This window comes from Hemicordylus capensis, chromosome 2, assembly GCF_027244095.1.
Source record: "Hemicordylus capensis ecotype Gifberg chromosome 2, rHemCap1.1.pri, whole genome shotgun sequence".
Taxonomy (NCBI): domain Eukaryota; kingdom Metazoa; phylum Chordata; class Lepidosauria; order Squamata; family Cordylidae; genus Hemicordylus; species Hemicordylus capensis.
In genome coordinates, this window is record NC_069658.1 from 250,060,565 (window position 1) to 250,083,703 (window position 23,139).

The window sequence follows — 23,139 nt, forward strand, 5'->3', positions numbered from 1 at the left end:
TTTAGCTTTTTGTGGCACTGAATGTAATTTTTCCAAAAAGGAGGATTTTATTCATTTCAGATGGCTTCTCACCATCACAAAATGTCTCAAGGTCGCTGGTACACACAGCTTTGTCCTTAACTCTTTCCCCTTTTGTCAGAGAACTTTCTTAGGATTGGTTATTTACATCTTTACTCTTCCAAGGAGGTCAGATTTCTCTCCCCTGCCTTTACAGTCTCATCAACCCTGTGAGGCAGATTAGGCTGAGCGTTAGCCACTAGCCCATGGCCACCCACTGAGCATCATGGCCAACCTGAGATTTGAACCCAGGCCTCTCTGTTGCTCATCCAGCACTCCAACCTAGGGGTGCTCAAAGTTGGGTCCCCAGATGACGTTGCCCTACAACTTCCATCACCCCCAGCCTTCAGCCATTGTGGTTGGGATGATGGGAGTCATAGTCCCACATCATCTGGGGACCCAGCTTTGAGAACCACAGCTGTAGCCACGACTCCATGCTGGTGATGCTGCACTACAGCTATGTTCCAGCATTCCCTAATATCTGTGTTCTGTTGCTCCTGAGGGCAGGACTCAAACCAACGTTTTGAAACAACAAGGAAGCAGATTAGCAGAATAGACAGAGGGAATAGACGGAATTAGGAGGAATTCTCTCACTGTAAAGCTGTATGACAGTGAAACAGTTTGTCCTGTGGGCAATCCTTTGCTGGAGGTTTTCAGAGGCTGGGTGACCATCTGATGGGGATGCTGTCATAGATTCCCTCTCTGAGCAGAGGGTTGGACTAGAAGACGTCCAAGGTCCCTTCTAATTCTAAAATTCTATGATTCTATGATCTGTCCTAGCCCGCGAACCAAAGACTGAGCCCACCTTGGGAGAACTGTCCGCCTCAGATGTCACCCATGATTCTGTCCGCCTGACCTGGAGTGTCCCCTCAGGGAGCTTTGACTCCTTCTTGGTCCAGTACAAGGATGCTGAAGGCAAACTCCAAGTGCTGCCAATGGAGGGGGTCTCTCGCGAAGTCACCATTCCTAGCTTGACCCCTTCCCGCCGCTATAGGTTCAATCTCTACGGCATCGCTAATCGCAAACGTCATGGCCCTGTCACTACAGACGTCATCACAGGTCAGCGGAAGAGCTAATATGGCTTATATTTCTTCGTAGGAAATTCTTTCTCTCCACAACCTCTTCACTTCTCCAAGAGCATTATTTATCATTATCCTCCTCCTCCTCCTCATCCCCAATAATCCCCCTACACCCATGAATTACCAAACTGCAGCAGCAGTGGTGGCCCCTCTGTCTGTGTAATTGTCTCTTCCTCTTCCCCACCTCCCTCCCTCCCTCTCTCTCTCTCAATGGCTGCCTCACCCCCTCTTTTTCTCTCTTTCCCTCTTTTTGGACCCTTCCTTATTCAGAAACAGCATCCCAGGGGCAAGAAGCCTGGGGAATATAGTCCTCCAGGCCAGGAGCCCTGGAGGACTATATTTCCCAAGCATCTAGCACCTGGAGAATGACATTTCCCCCCAGGGTCCTTGTGCCTCCTCGGATACTCCTTAGGAATCCTGACAGAGAAAGAGGGGAGAGAAAGAATCCTTGCTGCCTCCCCCACTCCTGTCCTGCCACTAGGTGAGAAAAGGAAGAAGGCAGCTGGGAAAGGTGGGAAGGATAACTGGTGGTAGTGGTGGCATGCAAACTGAAATGCAAGGCAGATCAAGCCAGGGATTAATCTTGAAAGGTTTGGACCTGGATTGTATTGGAGTGAGGCTGTTCGAACTGGGGGACTCTATATTTTCATTAACCTGATCTTCACCCCATCCCTTAAGAGAAAACAAAAAAAGAGTGTAAGGCTACTCTATAATGCCATGCCATTAGAATGTACACTTAGAAACATAATGTATCAACCAGCCCTAAGGCACTGATTCAAAGCAGGCGCTGGAAATCTCAGGCCTCTCAAGGGACAATGATTACTTTGGTTCTGTTTTGTTTTACTCCTCCACCCCCCACCCCACAGCAGCAAGAGGGGAAGTCCCTGTGCTTTCGCCTGAGCCTGTCCTGGGTGACCTCTCCGTCTCAGACACCACCAGCAACTCTGTCCGCCTCTTATGGAGTGTCCCCACAGGCAGCTTTGACTCCTTCCTGCTCCAGTACCAAGACTCAGAGGGCAACGGCCAAACCCTGCCCGTGGACCGAGATTCCCGCGAGGTCACCGTTCCAGACTTGGTTCCTTCCCAAAGATACCGGTTCAACCTCTATGGCATTTCTGGGCCCCAACAACTGGGGCCCGTCTCTGTTGATGCTGTCACAGGTCAGCAGCTGAATGTACCCACCTAGCTGGCAGCCCTTTCTGGGATGGCAAAGTGCCTCCTCCTCTTGGCCCTCTGCTTGCTTAAGGCATGATGACCAAAGACCAGGAAAAGCTCTCATCCCACTTTGAGGCACTCTTAGTGGGGGTACCAGCACTGTGGGCCTGTTCAGTGAATCCTTCTCAGGGCATGGTGTCATGCTACTCTCGGGCTGCAGCTCAGCAGCAGAGCACTTGCTGAGTATGGAGAAGGTCCCGAGTTCAGTCTTCAGCATCTTTAGGTAAGATGTCTGAAAAAAGCCCATGTCTGGAACTCTGGAAAGCTGCTGCCAGTCTGTGCAGACAATTGGCCAGCATCCTGAATAACATGGCATTTGCACAAGAACGTCGCACCAACTAGTAGCACGGAGTCTTGAGCTTTCATTACACTTGTGTTGCAGGAGTGCAAAAATGTGTGCGAGCCTCATTTGGCGTGCCTCCTATGGTATGCCTGCGATGTTTTGCAAAGAACCTTTGCACAAGGGCGTAACTATAATAGGGCAAGGGGAGACAGTTGTCTGGGGGCCAACTGCCTTGGGGGCCCCCCCAGAGGCAAGTCACAGGACTGACTCCCCCAGCTGCGCACCTTCAGTTGTATTCATCCTCCAAAACTGATGTGAGTGTTAAGACCTGGAGCTACCAGAACAGCATGTCTTTCTCTAGTACCATTAAATGACTTGCATTGTCCACAATTTACAAAACCTTTAAAAAAATAATTTAGGATGATGTTCTATTGTGGCATTTCAGAGAGAGAGAGAGAAACTTTTTGTTACCACTATTCAGCCTCATTTAAGATTTCTTTACTTCATGAGCTGAGCTTCAGTGTTGGGAGGACCCATTTTAAAATCTTGTCTCTGGGCCCACTCTAACCTTGCTAAGCCCCTGCACAAGAGTAATTCCGCTCTGGAAAGCTGCTGCCAGTCTGTGCAGGCAAAGATATAATTCAAAGTCATGACTTCTAGTCACAAAAGAGGCTGTTTCCTTCTTCAAACAGGTGGCCCATCTACCCTTCTTCTCTAAAGGTATCTTTTAAAAGTCCATAGACAGTGCAGCCATAAGGCTGGCTGTTTGACTATGTGGTCAGCTCATGACTCAAAGTCCCTTCTGTGGGCTCTCTGGAGCACTTCATTTAAAAATCGAAACTATCACTCAGACAGCCCCTCCTAATTCAAAACAACCATTTCGTTTATATTATCCAGCCCTCGAAATGTTGCTCCCAACCCGAGATATTGTTTTGCTTATTTGCATTCTTTTTCATTAAAGCCAGACTGGACTCTTATCAGTGGCACATGAGACCTTGATAAAGCAAAAACAAAAACTGGTGCACAGTTCACAGACACAGAGAGGTGATGCTTTCAGCTTCCAAGTAGCTCGGGGACAAAAATGGCTCCTCTTGTGTCAAGCGGGAAGGCCAGATTAGTCCAGAATTCTGTTTATCCATCACAGTAATTTAACATCCTGAATGACGCTGCACTTGCACAAGAGTACTGCGCAAGTTAGTTGTGCGAAGACTGGAGCTTGTGTGGCTCCTGTGTTGTGCTCCAGCATTAACACGTTTGCACTCACACAGCAAGTTGTTGCAGCAACCGATGACATGTCTCATATGTTCTGCCGGGTACTCTTGTGCAGGGGTGTAGTTCTGCAGATCCCGATGGCGTCATGAGATATGCTATCTTCTTGGCCGGTCCTGAGCTAGGTGGACCAGAGATCTGACTCAGCAGAAGGCAGCGTAATGCGGTCATGGCTATGGAGTGGGAGTCGGGGTTGGATTGAGTCAGAACAAGCCAGAAAAAGCTATTGCTGCTTTGTGTGTGGCTCACTTCCCCAAGTGGTAAGAAATTTGAGGAGTACAGTGCTATTTGTATTCTGGCTTTCTCTGGAGGAGAGATCACTGGAGGCTGATAGTGTCTTTCTAAGGGCATTTCCAGATGGGGAAATAAATATTCCATTTGAAAATGGAATCTGTTTGCATTTGCCTGCTCTCTGTCCAGATTAGGTAGGCAGTTCCCTTTCGCACAATGTATTAGCATTTATCCACAGGCTATTCATACTGCTTGCTTCCTCCATGTGCTATTACACAGCGCCACCTGCTAGCCATTTGCCAGAAATCCGCAATGAAATGGCATCTTTTGAGACTACTTTAAAAGTAGTTTGATTTTCATCACGGATTTCCCCACTAACCTTTATTTATTGTTTATTTATTTAATAAATAACCACCATCTTTATCATCATTATTCCTTCCTAAGGACACTTAATAATGGATGATCCTGGATGCCTTGAGTGTTGTTAACTTAAATTATTATTATTCTATTTTTCTGGCCCTCACAGCAGCATCTCGGGAACCAAGACCCGATGACGGAAGAGTGCCTCCGCCCAGCCTAGGGAAGCTCTTGGTTTCTGATATCACCAATGACTCTGTCCGTCTCTCCTGGACGGTCCGTACTGGGAGCTTTGACTCCTTTCTGGTCCAGTTCAAGGATTCAGAGGGCAAGCTCCAGGCCCGGCCTGTGGATGGGCGCTCCCGCGAAGCCACCATCCCCAACTTGACTCCTTCCCGCAGATACAAGTTCAACCTCTACGGTGTCTCTGCCCGGAAACGCTTTGGCCCCATCTCAGCTGACGCCACCACAGGTCAGCAGCAGGAGTCTGCTAGGCTGGAGCCTTTCCAGGAATCTGATTCACTCCCATTTTAACATCTTTCCTCCTTCAGTGAGACATCATTGCTGTCAGAAGCGGTCACCTCTCATTTTGACTTTCTTGGTTTTTTTTACCGTAGCTACTGCGGCATGAACTTTCTTCAGTGCTCTTCCTTCTCTTTCCCCTCTGACTTGCTTTCCCCCTGTCTTGAGTTTCCTTTGCATTCATCAAGTCAGGACCAATTCATACAAAACAGCTAAGAGCTTCTCTTCCTTCCTCAGTTGCACCGTATTTGCTGCCAGTGGTTCATTGTGGAGGTCTTTCTGGCAAATCAGAATACAGAGCAATAAATCCCATTTGCTGCTCATTTGTTGCACAGGATCCAGCCCTCTTCACTGAAGGAAGTGCTCTCTTTGGGGCATTAGCCAGCATCTGGGCTAATGCTGTGTTTGCGCATGGATGTTGGTAGTTCGTTATAAAAGAAAGCCTTCCACCCCTGCAGGAATTGACATTAAGAGGCCAACTAAGAATTGGCCTCTCAATTCCACCCCTGCAGGAATTGACATTAATAAGTCAACTAAGACCCTATCCTTCAGTAATACTACCAGGGACAACCCTTCCAGGAGGTTGCCACGGGCAGCAGATAGCTGGCACCTGTGGATCAGCAAGATGCCCTGCTGCTCCACATTAAATCGAAAAGGGAAAGGGGTGGGGAGGTACCTGCAAGCAGAGCAGCATTCAGGCACACAGAGGTCTCTGCACTGAATACTGCTCCTGCACTGGGTAGCATACAATGGTGGGGGGGCAGATGCTGAAGGGAAGAAGCTAGCAGAAAGCTTGCTAACTGGACAAAGAGGCAGCTTTTAAAGTGTTGGCGACTCTCTTCTATTTAGCAGGGAAAGGGCAACTACCACAGGAAAGCTGGTCTTGTGGTAGCAAGCGTGACTTGTCCCCTTTGCTAAGCAGAGTCCACCCTGGTTGCATTTGAATGGGAGACTAGAAGTGTGAGCACTGTAAAATATTCCCCCTAATGGATGGGGCCACTCTGGGAAGAGCAGAAGGTTCCAAGTTCCCTCCCTGGCATCTTCAAGATAGGGCTCCTGCCTGAAACCTTGGAGAAGCTGCTGCCAGTCTGTGTAGAAAATACTGAGCTGGATAGACCAATGTCCTGACTCAGTATATGGCAGCCTCCTATGTTCCTAGTAGGTTGGCTTTTTGTATCATCCAGTCCCATGATATTTTGATAGTTATAAACCTTACAATGTAAGCCTATACAACTTTACTGGGAAGTAAATCCTATTTATTATTTCTCTGTGTTAACCGCCCTGCATCATTTCTGGAAGGGCGGTATAGAAATCGAATTAATAATAATAAAAAATAATATTGGCCGACATGATCCACTGCCTATCGTTGCTGTCATGGTCCTCCTCGGGGCTGCTGCAGACTTTAAAGCAAGCTCTGATGGTGTTCAGAAACAGCAGATGTGGAAACAGGATTTCTGGAGGTTTTCCCATTTGCAACAATGGGGGGGACCTGTGGAAAAACTGCTTCCACATCCACTGTTCTGAACACCGTCAGAGCTTGCTTTGAAGTCTGCAGCAGCCCTGAAGTGGACTATTATGGTGACGATAGACAGCACATCATGTCAGCCAGCATACACTTACTCTCTGGTAAGTGTAAACATACATTTATCTGTTCTTCTAAAAATATGCTAACTTTCCAAAAGGTTAATACACTTGGATAATAGCAATGTACATTGCTACCAATTGAGCAAATGTGTGCAATTAACACAGACTGCCACTAGGGGTATCGTGCCCAAATTTCCAGCTTAAATAATTTCCCCATCGGGATAAATTAAAAACCCAAAATATCAATACCTCCGGAATAGCTGGGCAGAAATCCCTGAAATTTTACATAGCATTCCAACATGATGGTAGCATTAAATGAGTGGACAATCAAGGAGATCAGTCCATCTGTTGTTTATAATGACTTTTTAAAAAAGTGTTTAAAAGTTTTTTTTTAAATCCATTAAAAAAATCAACAGGTAGACTGATCTCTTTGAAAATCCACATTTTTAATGCTACATTTGTTTGTTTGTTTGTTTGTTTGTTTGTTTGGTTTGATTTCTATACCACCCTTCCAAAAATGGCTCAAGGTGGTTTACACAGAGAAATAACAAATAAATAAGATGGATCCCCGTCCCAAATGGGCTCACAATCTAAAAAGAAACATAAGAGATACACCAGCAACAGTCACTGGAGGTACTGTGCTGCAGGTGGATAGGGCCAGTTACTCATGTAGGAATGCCATGTGAAATTTCAGGACTTTCTGTCTAATCATTCAGGAGTTATTAATATTTTTTAAATTCCTATTGAGCCTTATTGGGAAATTATCCAGTGGGGCCCATGTTCAATTTTTGCACACTGGCCCCTTCAGAGCTTATTACACCACTGATTGCTACAATATGAATGCAAGCAGGAGACTTCTTTGGCTAATAACTTCTTCCTTTCTGTTAAGGTTCCCATGAAATCAAATACACATGGAAATTTTTTTGCTCCTAACACGAGTTTCTGCCTGTATCTGTTTCAGCATCACACCTGCAGGAACCTCCAGCTCCAGTCCCTCCCAGTTTGGGAGAGCTCTCAGTCTCTGATATCACCAGCGATGCTGTCCGTCTCTCCTGGACTCTCCGCACTGGGAGTTTTGACACTTTCCTGGTCCAGTACAAGAATGCCGAGGGCAAACCCCAAACCTTGCCTGTGGAGGGAGTCTTCCGCGAAGTCATCGTGCCCGGCCTGACTCCTTCCCGCAGATACAAGTTCAACCTGTATGGTGTCTCGAACCGCAAGCGCTTTGGCCCCATTTCTGCTGATGCCACCACAGGTCAGCAGAAGGAGCACACTTGGTGTCATCTAAGCCAGAATCAACAATCCCTTTTTAAATTTCTTTGTGTCTTTAAAGGAAACAGGCATAGCAGAAAGAGGACCCTGGGGGGGATATCAGTACCAGCTGTTGGAGAGGAGAGCTCGTCTTGTGGTAGCAAGCATGACTTGTCCCCATAACTAAGCAGGGTCTGCCCTGGTTGCATCTGAATGGGAGACTTGAAGTGTGAGCACTGTCAGATATCCCCCTCAGGGGATGGAGCCGCTCTGGGAAGAGCATCTAGGTTCCAAGTTCCCTCCCTGGCATCATCTCCAAGATAGGGCTGAGAGAGATTCCTGCCTGCAACCTTGGAGAAGCCGCTGCCAGTCTGTGAAGATAATACTGAGCTAGATAGACCAATGGTCTGACTCAGTATATGGCAGTTTCCTATGTTCCTGTTTTTTGGAGGCTAGACCCTGAAAACTAACCTCGTCCAGCCTGCAATTCATCTTTCGTGGTGTTCCTTTTTAATCCTAGGAAGTCCTAGAAAAGTTAGTACTTCATTAGAGAAGCACTAACATTTCCCAGGTTTTATCCAGACAGATGCTGCAAATGTAATTGTTGCTGTTCTTCAATGTCCAGAGCCTACCTGCTAGGGGTGTGCACAAAACCGGGTAGCCCGGTTCAGTTTGAGTCCAGCCCAGATTCAAACTCAACCAGGCATGTTTGGTTTTGCCAACCCCGAAACCCCACCCCAGTCCAGTCTGGAGGTATTTGTGAGTGTTGTTGTTGTTGTTGCTGTTTGTTGTTTTTAAGTTTTAAAAGATACATTTCACTCCAGGGGCTTAGATTTGCCCTGGGGAGTGGTGGTCTCCAGAAGTTCCCCCTCCCCCACCAGCCTCCATTATGTGCCCAATCAACCGGTTCAGGTGTTCTTCAGCCCGTTCCAAGCCTCACCTCCGTGGAGGTGGCCATTTTGGAGGCTGCCTGGGTCATGACCCAGGCCATTCAGAGGCCCATTGGGCATGCGCGGCAGCCTCCAAAATGGCCACTGCCACTGGGGTTAGGCCCGGAACAGGCCAAAGACCTCCTGAACTGGGCGATTTGGCACATAATGGAGGCCAGCAGAGGGAGGGGGGACTTCTGGAGACCTCCCACCTTGCAGCTGAATCTAACCCCCTGGACTGGGTGTTGGTGAGTGAAATTTATTTTTTTAAACTAAATTAATAATAATAATTTTTTTAAAAAACCCACTTGTGACCCCCTGCCCTCTGAATGGCCAGGTGTGGGGGTGGGGTGTTGGTTCGATATCAGACCATTGAACTGAATATTCAGTTCAATTTGTACATCCATACTGCCTACTCCAGCAGCAGGATAGTGTACCTGCCAACTATGAGTAAGGACCCATCCAGATATGGATAAATTCGTGGGCAAGCCTGCCGCACTGTCTTCTCCCCCAGAACAAACTGATTTTCTAGTTTGTGCAGAAGTCAGATTTGCACTGTGGTGACTGGCCAGCCTTCGTGTCAGTCACAAATCTTCCTCCTCCCTTTTCAGAGCAGGACTGTAGGCAGTGCTGATTAGCTGATCCTCTGCCTGTTTTTTTTTTAAATTATTATTATTATTATTATTATTATTATTAGCTTAGGATTTGTTTCCCTTCTTCTTGTAGCTTTTTCTTGCCAGCCTTCTGTTGATAAGTCTGCCTTTTTCTAAGTCTTATTCCACCATAATGGGTTACAATCTCTCTGTATTTTATCTGCAAAAGCTACACCAGTGGAAGTGACCACAGAGCGGATTACCATTCAGCATAGCCTGGATCAACTCTCAGTTTCTGATGTCACCAGCAACTCTGCCCGTCTCTCCTGGATTGTCCCCACTGGGAATTTTGACTCCTTTGAAGTCCAGTACAAAGACACAGAAGGGAAACCTCAAGTGTTGCCTGTGGATGGGGCTTCCCGCACGATCACAGTCCCAAACCTGGTGCCCTCCTGGAGATACAAGTTCAGCCTCTATGGAGTGTCTGACGGTCAGCGTCTTGGCCCCCTCTCTGTGGAGGCTGTCACAGGTCAGCAGTGCTTGAATCAGCTGTGACCATTTCTGGGTATAATTTCCCTTGCATTAACACCTTTCTTCTGCAGAGTGCAACTGTAGCATTGGGAGACATCCTAACATACACATGTCCATCTTTCAGGCCTACATCTTTGTGGATTCTAAGTGGAGATATGCCAAAACTCCCTGAGAAGCTCCTCACCTGTTTTGTAGAAACTCATTTGGTTTCTGTTGAAAATACTCAGATGTTTCTTCTTGAGAGGAAGCAGAAATTTGCTTTGGATTTTGCTTTTTTCAGAATTTCAGTGCCAACCCTAAGGATCCGTTTTGTGGGAGAGGGGAGTGTAGCCTTTTTGAGGGAGGGAGCCCTTCTTTAGAGGTGTCCTAGCAGGGTGATTGCTATTTGGCCATTGCACTGCATCCCATGAAGGTTGCTTCCTAAGGTTTATAGTAATATCATTTGGTTGATAAAAGCACTAAGGGCTTTTCCAGATGGCAAGGAATTGCATGATGTTGAAAGCTTCTGCACAAGTTCCAAGTGCTGTCTTGCTCATTGCACACACTCTCCCATAGGCTTCCATGGCAGCATGATCTTACTCTCTGACCACATGCCAAGCAGGGACCTCACACAGTGTTCACAGCACCACCTGCTGTCCAGCTTTTGCACTCCATGAAGAACTCACCCTTTTCCCCAATTGCCACAAAAATAGTAATGGAAATGTATGGCTTTTTCTCAGAATGCAAGAGCTGGCCAGCAGGTGGTGCTGCAAAAATTGCACAAGGTCCCTGCTTGGAGTGTGGCTAGAGAGTAAGATCGTGCTAGGTACTTCATTGGAAGTCTACAGGAGTGCATGTATGGTGAGTAAGACAGTTGCTCCACTCCCTTACTTAAAGTTGCATAAACACAGTTGTGCGATGTGATGCCCATTGGAAATAATGGGTGTCGTGTTGCACAACTGCATTTGCACAAATTTAAGATGGAGCTCATGAGGTGCTACAACCACTCGTCATTTGGTCGATATTCCACCAACTTTTTTGCCTATCTTGATTCCAAGTGGAATATGGACTGTTTGGCAAAGGTCAGGAAAAAGTCAGGTGGACAGCTTGGGAAGCGAACTCGGGAGAGTGTGCGTGACATGCCTGCTGGTAGCATCTATTCTTGGTACCCAACATTCCTGGACTCAGGACTTGCTAGTGGTCATGTGAAGCCACCTTAAGTATTTTTCTATTTGGAGGGGAGGGGGAATGAGTGAGTTCATCTTGGCTGCCATCATGACTTATTTCTTCAGTCTTTTCTTGCCTTAGGTTGAACTGCTTGGGTGACCTTCCATTCTTCCAATCATGACTTAATTATTATAGGAGCAGAAGAGTCCCAGACCATCTTCACCCTCTGCTCCTCTCTTTCCCTCTCTTTGATCCAGCACCAGCATCGCCAGGGGATCGAGAAATATTGACTCCACAGCCCCGTCTGGGGGAACTCTCAGCTTTTGATGTTACTAGCCATTCACTCCGACTCACCTGGAGTGTCCCTAATGGGAGCTTTGATTCCTTCTTGATCCAGTACAAGGATGCGGAAAGTAGACCTCACACGCTTCCTGTAGACGGAGGCTCCCGTGAGGTCACAGTCTCCAACCTTATGCCTTCTCGCAGATACAAGTTCAATCTTTTAGGAATCTCCGGTCGCAAGCGAATTGGTCCTGTCTCCACTGAAGCTCTCACAGGTCAGCTGCAGCCACAGTAACCATAGTCTCCTTACAGAAAACAGGTCTTTCCTTTTCTGTCATCTTTTCTCTTTCAGGAAATATGGTGCCACTTGGGACTGGGTCTACAATACAGTCTTAAATTGTGTGCAGATGTAACTTTAACAAGAGGATGAGGAAAATTACACAAAGTAGTCCCACTGAAATTAAAAGGACACATTAGGCAGTGCCTAATGTGCCATTTTTATTTCAATTGGACTGCCTTGAGTAGTTTTTTCCCCATCATGTCAGCCACTGTGTCCCAGGCCCTTTCCAGATTACACACTGCCAACAGGGGTAAAATACTTTGGCTTGGCAGGATCATATTGAAAACAATCCCCGGAATCTCAAACTCCTACAATGGGAAAATACAGCTACTTTTCTGCAAAGGACTTACAACATTGTAGCACTATAACACAAAGATAAAATCCAAAATAAGGCATCGGAAATGTGAATGGCACCATGCTATCATTGCAGAGACTATGGTGTCACAACACAGGAAGTACGGAAGCAGATCCGCAGTGACACTGTTGTAGGGTTTAATCTGGAAAGTGCCCCAGAAGTACACTCACCATGTTTTTATCAGACATACCTATTAGCAGAATCCAGCTGTGTTCAGTGATGATTGGCTAGTGCCAATGTCATCATGAAGCCACCCTCTCCTCAGAGCTGTTTTGCAGTGCTTTAGAAGAGAGATGAGTTGGCAGAAACCTCTATCTGAGGCCTTGCAGAGATGCTGTTAGTAGAATAATGGGCAAGTGGGACCAGTGGTCAGACTCGGTATAAGGCAGCTTCATGTATAAGACTCAATATAAAGCAGCTTTTCATTTAAAAAAAAAATCTAGTTTTTTAAATACATACATACATACATACATACACAAACAAAACAAAAACAAGGTACGGAATGAACTATCAATTGCTTCAACATACAAGTAGTGGTTCAAGCAATTTTTAAAATGTGGCCAACCTGCCTGAAACATGAGATAAGGGGCACGGCTGAAGGCAAGCAGCAGTGGGATTGCTGCTGAGGCCTTGTGAAGGCAAGAGGGAAAGCTGAGCTGAGTGTGCTAGAGAGGAAACGGTGGTAACTCCTTTTCGTTATGTTCATTTGTATTCACCTTGAAACGCAGTTAAATGTGATTCCCTAAGAAACACTGTCTTTTGAATAGCAAGGGGCGGGGGCTGGGCAATTCTTATTCTGTCTTTCTCATAAGAATAGTTCTGTTGGATCAGGCCCAAGGAATCCTGTCTAATCCAGCATTCTGTTGCTCACAGTGACTCATCAGATGCCTCTGGGAAGCCCACAAGCAGGAGAAGAAGGCAGGTCCTCCTCTCCTGCTGTTGCTCCTCTGCAGTCTGTGTTCATGAATACAAATACAACGAATATTTATATGCCGCTTTTCAGCAAAAGTTCCCAAAGCGGTTTACATAGATATAAATAAATTAAATGGCTCCCTGACCCCAAAGGGCTCACAATCTAAAAAGAAACATGATAGACACCAGCAACAGCATCCTGCCTCTGAACTTGGAGGTAGTCTATAGCAATCAAGGCTAGTAGCCATTGATAGACCTGTCCTCCATGAATTTGTCTAAGCCCCTTTTAAAGTCATCTAAGCGGATCCAAGCTGATGACCATCATCACATCCTGTGGCAGAGAATACCACAGATTAATTTTGCATTGTGTGAAAAACTAACTTCCTTTTGTTGGTCCTACATTTCCATTCTCCCTCTGCCAAATCTGTTGGGTTCAGAATGCAGTATCTTTCAATGAGGTCATTCACTCCCTGGTCCTCTCCAGGGTGCTTTCCAGATTAAACCCTACAACAGTGTCACTACGGATCTGCTAAGTGTGCTTCCATACTTCCTGTGTTGTGACACCACAATCCCTGCACGCTGACAGCAAGATGATGTTCACATTTTCAATGCCTTATTTCAGATTTTATCTTTGCCTTATAGTGCTACAAGATTACAAGAAAATAGCTGTATTTTCCCATTGTAGGAGTTTGAGATTCTGGGGGTTGTTTTCAATATGATCCTGCCAAGTCGAAGCATTTTACCCTGTTGTAGCATGTAATCTGGAAAGCGTCCAGGACATTTAAAAGGAAAATTTGGTAATGCATAATATATGTGGTTGTAATTTGTACTTGCCACGCCAACACACCTATGCATTTAGGTTATGAGAAATGAACTCTGCTGATGTTCAGAGGCCCTTTCCTCCAAAGAATTTCATAAAGTCTGGACACCATTATCTATCTATCTATCTATCTATCTATCTATCTATCTATCTATCTATCATATATGTATACTGCCCAAAATGCAAGTCTCAGGGTGGTTTACAACAAAACGATAAAAACAACAAGTAAAAAGATTAAAACATTAAAACAATTTTAAACTTAAAACAACGTTAAAGCTATTAAAAACCATCAAACTATTAATACAGTATCTAAGCCTGGGTGAACAAATTTGTCTTGACTGCATTTTTAAAAGTTGTAAGAGATGGGGAGGCTCTTATTTCAGCAGGGAGTGTGTGCCAAAGCCTCAGGGCAGCAACAGAGAAGGCCCTTTCCCAAGTAGCCACCAGAAAAGCCGGTGGCAACTGCAGACCGACCTCTCCTGATGATCTCAATCTTATCTCATTTTCATGAGATAAGAAAAAAATAAATTTGCATAAACCACTGTAAGCATGCTCTACTAGAATTAAATTTCAGGTTGTCTGTCATGGCAATAAGCTTACTTGCTGGATCAGTCTGGGGTTTTAGAAGAGCCAGGAATACTCACTTGACTTTTCAGGTTGTTATCAGTCACTTTTCAGCTATCCAGATACAACTTTGCATGACTTGAATTTTTGAACTGCACATTTTTATTTTTATTTTGTAACTGCACATAATTCCATCCCCCTACAGCAGCACATTTCGCGTCCGGTTGCACACTAAAAAAAAATGCTTCTTTGTTCCAGCCTCACTGGTGGAGCCCACATCACCACTCAGACTAGGGGAGCTGTTGGCTAGTAACGCCATGCCGAGTTCTGTTGACCTTTCCTGGACTGTGGAGGCTGGGAATTTTGATTTATTTATCATCGAGTACCGAGATGCTGAGGCCAAACCACAAGTCCTCCCTGTCGATGGGAGCCTGCGCTCGCTCCATGTCCATGACTTGACTCCCTCTCACAGATACCGATTCAACCTCTATGGTGCTTCAGGCCAGAAGCGCCTGGGCCCCATCTCCACAGAAGCCATCACAGGTCAGCAATGGCTGTCTAGGACTCAGCTTCGAAGTAGGCCGCTGGAACCAGCTTCTACACTGCTCCTCTCTCTCTCTCTCCTTTCTTCAGTTCAGTTCCTTCCATTTACAGTTCTTCTGTTTCAGAGGTCTTGTGGGACAAAGATTATAGGCCTTGCTTCTGAGCAGGGTCAAGATCCTGCTCCAAAGCCATTTAACTCATGCGCTGAGAAAAGCTGGATTCTCTGCAAACGTTCTGTTCTTTCAAACCATGTTGGCTGCTTTTGCTAGTCATGGAAAGTGGCAGGCTGAAGCCTGGCCTCCTGGCCACTGGAACTGATAGACTGAAGTGGTAGACGGTGGGAGCAGGGGGTGTAGCGAGGGAAGAGGGGGCCCATGTTCCCATATAGGCAGTCTCCCCCGTCATGGGGGCACCTGCATGCAGGGAGTAACAGCAAGAGAGAGGGCATGCCTTTGACTCCTGCCTGTAGGCTCCCAGTGGCATCTGGTGGGCCACTGTGCATGTGAAACAGGATGCTGGACTAGATGGGCCTCCTTGGGCCTGACCCAGCAGGGCTGTTCTTACGTGCACACACCCCACCCCACTCCCCTGGCTTCCTGCATCCTTCTTCCATCATCCAGGAGCCCACCTGATGGAAGGAAGATGGGTCATAAGAGGCGTGCACCCCTTCTGGCCAGGCCCTGCCCATCCTCCTTCCATCAGGCAGGCGCCCAGCTGATGGAAGGAGGATGGAGGATGCCAGGTGAGTAGGGTGTGCATGCACACCCTCCTTCTATTGGCCGGAACTCGAGCTCAGGCTACAGATTCTTGGGGTGCCACTGAGGTAGCAAGATGCCTTTCTATCCCTGCTTTTAAACAAGGGTGAAAGAGGAGGGGAGAGAAGGTGCACACATGGGGGTGGGCAGCGTTTCGCAGGCTGCCTCAGGCACACAGAGGTGCTGAGCTCCCACTGGCCTGGAAGGAGAGAGCCTGATATCGGTGTCTCATAAGAAAGCCAATGCATGTTTATGTACGAATAAGCCCTACTGGGTTGTTGTTGTTGTTGTTGTTGTTGTTAATTTATTTGATTTCTATACCGCCCTTCCAAAAATGGCTCAGGGCAGTTTACACAGAAAAATAATAAATAAATAAGATGGCTCCCTGTCCCCAAAGGGCTCACATTCTAAAAAGAAACATAAGAGATACACCAGCAACAGTCACTGGAAGTACTGTGCTGGGGGTGGATTGGATAGGGCCCGTTAGACAGGGCTTACCTCCTTGTAACTCTGAAGAGAGAAGTGCCACTTTGAACCATCTCACACTCCTCAGGAGGGAAAAGGAGATGGGTGTACTCTCCCCCAGACATAAATATAAATTTCAGGCTATCCAGTCCTCAAAGCAGTGTGGCCACATACCCCCCCCCCTTTAGAAATGCAAATTTCTAGCCCCTAGTTGTAAGTGCAGACTTTAAAATGGGAAGTCAATGCCTAGTAAACACTCAGCAGCAAGAGCTTAAATGGGAGAGAGGGTGTTGTACCCTGTACAGCCCCTTGCCTCTCCCCAAAACTGGGCAATGCATTACACCAGATAAAGACATGTATGCAAATATATATCAATATAGAGAGGTTGATTTATCTATTTATTTAGCATATTTATATACCGCCCAAAACTCATGTCTCTGGGAGGTTTACAGTAAAGCAACACCAATAATCCCATCTAATAATATCTGCCTCCTCAGTTGTATTCCTCTTCTGTTTTTCCAGCTCCGCAACCCACCACACCACCGCCCCAGCCCACCTTGGGAGAGCTTTCTGTCTCTAACATCACAAGCAATTCTGTCCTCCTCTCCTGGACTGTGCTTACTGGGGACTTTGACTCCTTCCTGATCCAATACAAAGACGTCGAAGGGAAACTCCAGGCATTGCCCATGGACGGAGGTTCCCGCCAGGTCACTGTCCCCAGCCTGGCTCCTTCCCGCAGATACAAGTTCAACCTCTACGGAGTCTCTGGCCGCAAGCGTCTTGGCCCAGTTTCCATCGACACTGTCACAGGTCAGCAAAGGGAGTTTCTAAATAACTCCTAAAAGTGGGGCTTGCTCAGTGGCAAAGCACATACTTGGCATGTAGATGGTCCCAGATTGAATCCTTGCTATCTCAAGGTAGACCTGGGAAAGATCCCCAACTGGAAAGTGGCTGCTAGTTGGGGCAGGCAGCACTGAGCTAGATGGACAAAGAGTCTGTCCAGGGCATAGCAAGGTTGAAGTGGGCCCTGGGACAAGCCATGAAGATTTGCTGGTGGACCCCATGTCTTCTCTTCCTCCCCTTGCCAAAGAGTCAGGGAGATCAGATGAGGCGGGGGAGTGGGGGGAATGAAGAGCGGGCTGCTTTCCAGCCAGCCTCATGGGCTCAGGGACATCTAATTCCCCGCTCTATACAGTTATAGCTATACTGCTGACTCTACATAAAGCAGTGTTATTAATAGGAACCTTAATCAATTGTCTTTATAAGCTATCCACTTTTACACTTGAGCTCAGGAGTCCACATAGTTATTTTATTTTATTTTATTTTTTATTTTATTTTATTTTATTTTTTACATTTTATTACCTGCTCTTCCTCCAAGGAGCCCAGAGCGGTGCACTACATACTTAAGTTTCTCCTCACAACAACCCTGTGAAGTAGGTTAGGCTGAGAGAGAAGTGACTGGCCCAGAGTCACCCAGCTAGTATCATGGCTGAATGGGGATTTGAACCCGGGTCTCCCCAGTCCTAGTCCAGCACTCTAACCACTACACCATGCTGTTATCTGTGGCCACCAAGCTCTTCCTTCCCACAGGCCCTGTGCAGAGGCGTAACTAGGGGAAACGGCGCCCGGGGCAAGCACTGAAATGGCGCCCCCCACCGCCCCCCCTGCCGCCCCCCCAACATACTACATTATACTTAGGTTTTTCCTCACAAGCGCCCGCCGCCGCTGCGCCAGGCCACTGACTGGCCGCCAGGTGCCAGCAAAGCAATGGGGGGGGGGCGCAGGTGGCGCGGAAGGGACCGCTCGTGGGGAAGGGGGCACCGACGTGCTCCCTTGACTGCTACAGCGCTGCTGCACTGAGCAGGAAACATTTGTATTAACAAAAAATTAAAAAAATTTTTTAAAAATGGTCATGGCGGCGCCCCCCCACGTGACCAGAAAAGATGGCGCCCGGGGCACCTGCCCCCCCTGCCCCCCCTATAGTTACGCCTCTGGCCCTGTGGCACACAAGCAGAGAACTTGGGTAAAGGAGAGGCACCTGCTCTTGCCCCGGGCTTTTTCATCCAGCACAAGAAGCTTGGCACAGCAGATCCCGCCTTCTGCAACATCCCTGTGGGCAAGGAGAGAAACTCCTTTCACCACCCAAGCTCTTCATGAAAGAAAGAATGCTTGGCCTCTTCCCAAAGAGCCTTTGCGGGAAGAGGCAGCAGTAGTGAGGTACTGCTGGCACTTCCTCAAAAGCCTGGCTCTCAGGAGAGGAAACCACCTCTCTTTTCTTCCAGAGAGAGCTTGAGGGAGGAAAGGAGGAGTTTCTCTCCCTTTACTTCCTAAAAAGCACCAGCATGCAGGAAAGCACATCGGAAGCTGCCTTATACTGAGTCAGACTACTGGGCGCTTTCCAGATTACGACCCACAAAAGTGTCACTATGTATCCATTAAGTGTGCTTCCATACTGCCTGTGTTTCAACAACGCAGTCCCTGCGCTGTCAGCAAAGTGCCGTTCACATTTCCGATGCCTTCTTTCAGGTTTTATCTTTGCGTTACAGTGCCAGAATGTTGTAAAAAATAAAAATAAAAAGCTGCATTTTCCTATTGTAGGAGGTTCATGCAAGCTAGAAAAGACTGCTCCCCCTGCTGGTGGCTTTGTGCAACACCCTTTATTTATGGTTTCAAGACGATTCTGCCAAGCTGAAGTAAACTATCGCTGTTGTAGCGTGTAATCTGGAAAGCGCCCTGGTTCATCTAGTAGAGTAGTGTCTCTACACTGATTATCAGAGGCTCTCCAAGGTCTCAGGCAGGAGTCTCTCTTAGCCCTACCTTCAGTCCCTGGAGATGCCAGGGATAATTTAACCCGGGACCTTCTGCATGCAAAGCAAATGCTCTATCACTGCTCTGTGGCCCTGCCCTCAAAGGTGGCATACCAGGGTCTCCCATCCAGTCACTGACCACACCAAGACCTCCTTAGCCTCAGCAAGGTGGCTGTAATGTGTGCCCTTAGACCATGCTCTGGGACCCAAAGCCCAACCCTCTTTTTCTCCATGGAGCACTTGGGAGAGGGAAGGAGGTGTGCTTCCTCTCCTAGATGCTCACCTTTTGTAGGAAGTAAAAGGAGAGGAACGCCTCCTCTTGCGAGAAGAGCTTTTGCTGAAAGTGCAGGGATGCCCACCAGGAATGCTCACTGCTAGTGAGCTGGCAATTCAGTTGGGAATCAGGACAATATTCCTGGCAATGTTGACACCTATTTTATCAAACGCGATCTGGCTGAACTCGACAATCTGCTTGTCGCAAAGGATTAGCTGAAAATGGCAGCCTTGTGTTGAGTTCTCCCCCTATTTCCATAATATTTCCACAGCCTTAGTCCATGTTGTGAAATGCATAATGTAATGATGTCCTGAGATGGGTAAATATGCCTAAGTGTTTTGGGGGAAGAAAGGAGAACTTGTGATAGGCTGCCATTTTTGGCAGATGTATTATTCTATTTTTATTTGTTACATTTTAACCAGCTATTTGGTTCTATTTGTTTGCTTTTCCTTGAAAGAGATCATACATGGAACCTTGTTTGCTCCCAAGTTCACTGGTTTCTGCCTGTATCTGTTCCAGTATCACCCACAGTGGAACCTCCCAGCCTGGGGAAACTCTCTGCTTCTGACATCACCAGCAACTCTGTCCGTCTTTTGTGGAATGTCCTCACTGGAAACTTTGATTCCTTCTTGGTCCAGTACAAGGATGCAGAGGGTAAACCTCAGGCCCTTCCCGTGGATGGAGCCTTGCGTGAAGTGACCGTCCCCAATCTGGTGCCTGCCCGCAGATACAAGTTCAACCTTTATGGCGTTACCGGTCGCAAGCGCCTTGGTCCTGTTTCTACCGATGCTGTCACAGGTCAGCTTCCTTGGGGCTTGGAGTCATCCCTAGGGCCTGTTTTCAGTGCTGGGGCTCAGGGTCCATTAACATAAACAATCTGAAGCAGTGAAAATGAGGGATGAGCTGAATGTAACACAAGGGGAGACAGTTGTCTGGGGGCCCACTGCCTTGGGGGGCCCCCCAGAGGCAAGTCACATGACTGACTCCCCCAGCTGAGCACCTGCCTGGGCTTCCTTCAGTTGTATTCATCCTCCGAAATGGATGTGAGTGTTAAGACCTGGAGCTACCAGAGCAGCATGTCTTTCTCTAGTACCATTAAATGGCTTGCATCATCTACAATTTTCAAAACCTTAAAAAAAATAATTTAGGATGGTGTTCTATTGTGGCACATAGGTTATATATAAAATTTTTACTATGCTTTTTGTTACCACTATTCAGCCTCATTTAAGATTTCTTTACTTCATGAGCTGAGCTTCGGGGGGCGGGGTGGCATTTTAAAATCTTGTCTCTGGGCCCACTTCAACCTTGCTACGCCCCTGGCTAATGTAGTAGACTACTTGCCTTGTAAACTGGTTCAGTTTTTCTCCAGAGCTGTCTCAGTTCCATTTCATGTGGTGGAGTAAGTCAATAGATCCAAATGCTACCAACTAAAGGCAGGGCCAGATTATGACATGGCTAGGCCCTAAACTATGTCAAGCTTAAAAGGCCCAATAGCAACACACACACACACCAATGAAAATAGAATAAAATAAAGCTTTACTTTGGCAACTTGCAAATTTAGTCATGTTTTTTGTATTCAGAGGCCCCTCATAATATTAGTCCCTAGGGATGTGCCTGAACCGGCAGGGATTGGTTCCTTTAAAAACCAGGTAAGCAGGTCCTTACCTGCTCCTCCGCCACCCCACCGCTTTTCCGGCCCTTTCCCGCTTTCCCAAAGGGCCATTGTATCTGTTTTGTTGATGTTGTGAGCTATCCTGAGCAGTAGTGTTATGCAGGAGCGGGGTATACATATTTTAAATTAAGTAAGTAAATGTGGGATCTACAAAGCTTTGGGGCAAGCTCCAAACATCTTCTTACTCATAGTCCACATGCTTGTATAGCCTTCTGCATTCCTTCCCAGCACGGTCTAATCCTCTGGCCACAGAGGCACGACAATTGCACGATTTTCAGTGACACCTGGGTGCTTTCCACATTATATGCTGCAACAGGGTAAAATGCTTCTGCTTGGCAAAGTCATATTGAAAACGATCCCCAGAATCTCAAACTCCTACAATGGGGAAATTCTGCAATGGACTTGCAACGTTGTAGTGGCACTGTAATGCCACTCCACTGCACTTTATCTCTCTGCAGTGTTTGATATTTTGTCCATAGGAACATAGGAAGCAGCTGCCTTATGCCAAGTCAGATGCTTGGTCCACCTAGTTCAGTACTGTACACTGACTGGCATGAGCTTCTTCAAGGATCTAGGAAAGACCCTTGGAGATGCCAGGGATTGAACCTGGGACGTTCTGCATGCAAAGCAGATAGACTATCGCCAAGCTATGATTTGCTAATGGCTGGAAAGTAATTTCTTGAACGGTTCAGAGGTTGCTTATAAAAGCCAAGTCATTGCCTATGTAGAAGTCACTCTCTCTCTCTCTCTCTCTCTCTTTGTCTCTCTCTCTCTCTCTCCTAGCCTCTGACACCCCACCCACCTTGGGGGAGCTCTCTGTCTCTGATGTCACCAGTGACTCCGTCCACCTCTCCTGGACCGTCCCAACGGGGAACTTTGACTCCTTCTCAGTCCAGTACAAGGATGCTAAAGGCAAACTGCAGACATTGCCCTTGGACGGAAGCACCCGTGAGACCACCGTCTCTGGCCTCACTCCTTCCCGCCGATACAAGTTCAACCTCTATGGTCTTTCAGGGCGCAAGCGCGTGGGCCCCATCTCTGCTGATTCCATCACAGGTCAGCATGTGGGCCTTGGGCAGGAATAAGGCCGTATCAAACTATTTTCCATATTTCAGAAAGAAATTTGCAAGAGATCCTGAAGGATAAACTCAATCTTGGGTAACTTGTTGTTTTTGGATTAAAACTCCCATCACCCCTGGCTTTCAGCCACAGTGGAATGATGAGAATTGTAGTCCAGAAAGAACACATTTCCCAAGACTGGACAAATCATATGTTCCATGCAAACATGGCCTCTTTTTTAAAAGAAAAGTAGTTGAGTGGGATTTTGAGTAGATTGTTGCCACGGAGAAGGGGTGCTTAACCTCTTCACTGCCAGCTGTTTTATCTGCTCCAAATCACCACCACCACCACACAAGCTGCTTTTATTATTGCTGTGTCCCCCTCTTTAGAGAGCTTTAAAATAGAGTTAGACAATTTATTTAGATAATAAATCAAAATACTTTAGTTGAATAGCCCTGATTTAAATACTACTCAAATGACAAATGTCCTTGAAGTGATTTCCATATAGAGCCAATAATATGAAAAACAAAATTTAAAACAAGAAAAAACAATATCAACAAACAACTGAAAAATTTAAAACAGCCAGTAAGCCAGTACAGAGCCAGCAGAAATCAGGATAGCCAGGAATTACAAATTAAAAGTCTGCTAAAAGAGGAAGTTGTTAGTCTAGTACCTAAGTGTATATAAACCCTGATGCCTATATGTATATAAAGATGTCCCCAAGAGCTTTTTCAGACAGCAGGCTTTACTACGGGTTTTTCCGCAAGGCTTTACTGAGAGTTCGGGGCATAATGGATACTCCAACGCAAAAAGTGGATTTGTTTACCCTGGGCATAAGTTGGGCTAGGTTCTACTATGGAGGGGGAAACCTGAATCATGTGTGAAGTGCTCTCTGAAATATCTGACAGACTTCAGGGAAATTTTATTTATTTTATTTTTTATTAACACATTTTTATTCCGCCCAAAATTTATGTCTCTGGGTGGTTTACAACAGAATAAAAATAAAGTAAAACATTAGTTAAGACAAAAATGAAAAATTTAACACATTACAACAATTTAAAAATTTTAAAAGAATATTTTAAAACAGCATTAAAACCATTAAAACAGTATTAATTAAAAGCCTGGGTGAACAGATGCATCTTTAAAGACTTTAAATCTGGCCGATACGTGAACACACACCCACCCTCCCAAAGTGAAGTCATGGTAAAGTTGCCGTCTGAAAAAGCTTCAGGAGGGTCTCCCTA

At 46.5% G+C, this 23,139-nt stretch overlaps 1 protein-coding gene across 4 annotated transcripts in view; it reads left to right on the top strand.

Moving 5' to 3' along the window:
* TNXB (tenascin XB) overlaps window positions 1-23,139 on the top strand; it is a 161,882-nt gene that overhangs the window by 70,554 nt on the left and 68,189 nt on the right. The window contains exons 10-19 of one of the 4 annotated variants that reach the window (XM_053291372.1): window positions 838-1,116; window positions 2,003-2,296; window positions 4,661-4,963; window positions 7,559-7,852; window positions 9,600-9,899; window positions 11,305-11,604; window positions 14,579-14,863; window positions 16,606-16,893; window positions 19,684-19,962; window positions 21,620-21,892. In XM_053291372.1, coding sequence (XP_053147347.1) covers window positions 838-1,116; window positions 2,003-2,296; window positions 4,661-4,963; window positions 7,559-7,852; window positions 9,600-9,899; window positions 11,305-11,604; window positions 14,579-14,863; window positions 16,606-16,893; window positions 19,684-19,962; window positions 21,620-21,892 — 2,895 coding nt within the window. Of the gene's footprint in view, window positions 1-837; window positions 1,117-2,002; window positions 2,297-4,660; window positions 4,964-7,558; window positions 7,853-9,599; window positions 9,900-11,304; window positions 11,605-14,578; window positions 14,897-16,605; window positions 16,894-19,683; window positions 19,963-21,619; window positions 21,893-23,139 lie in introns of all 4 variants that reach the window. The other 3 variants (XM_053291375.1, XM_053291373.1, XM_053291374.1) reach the window with 3 other exon arrangements.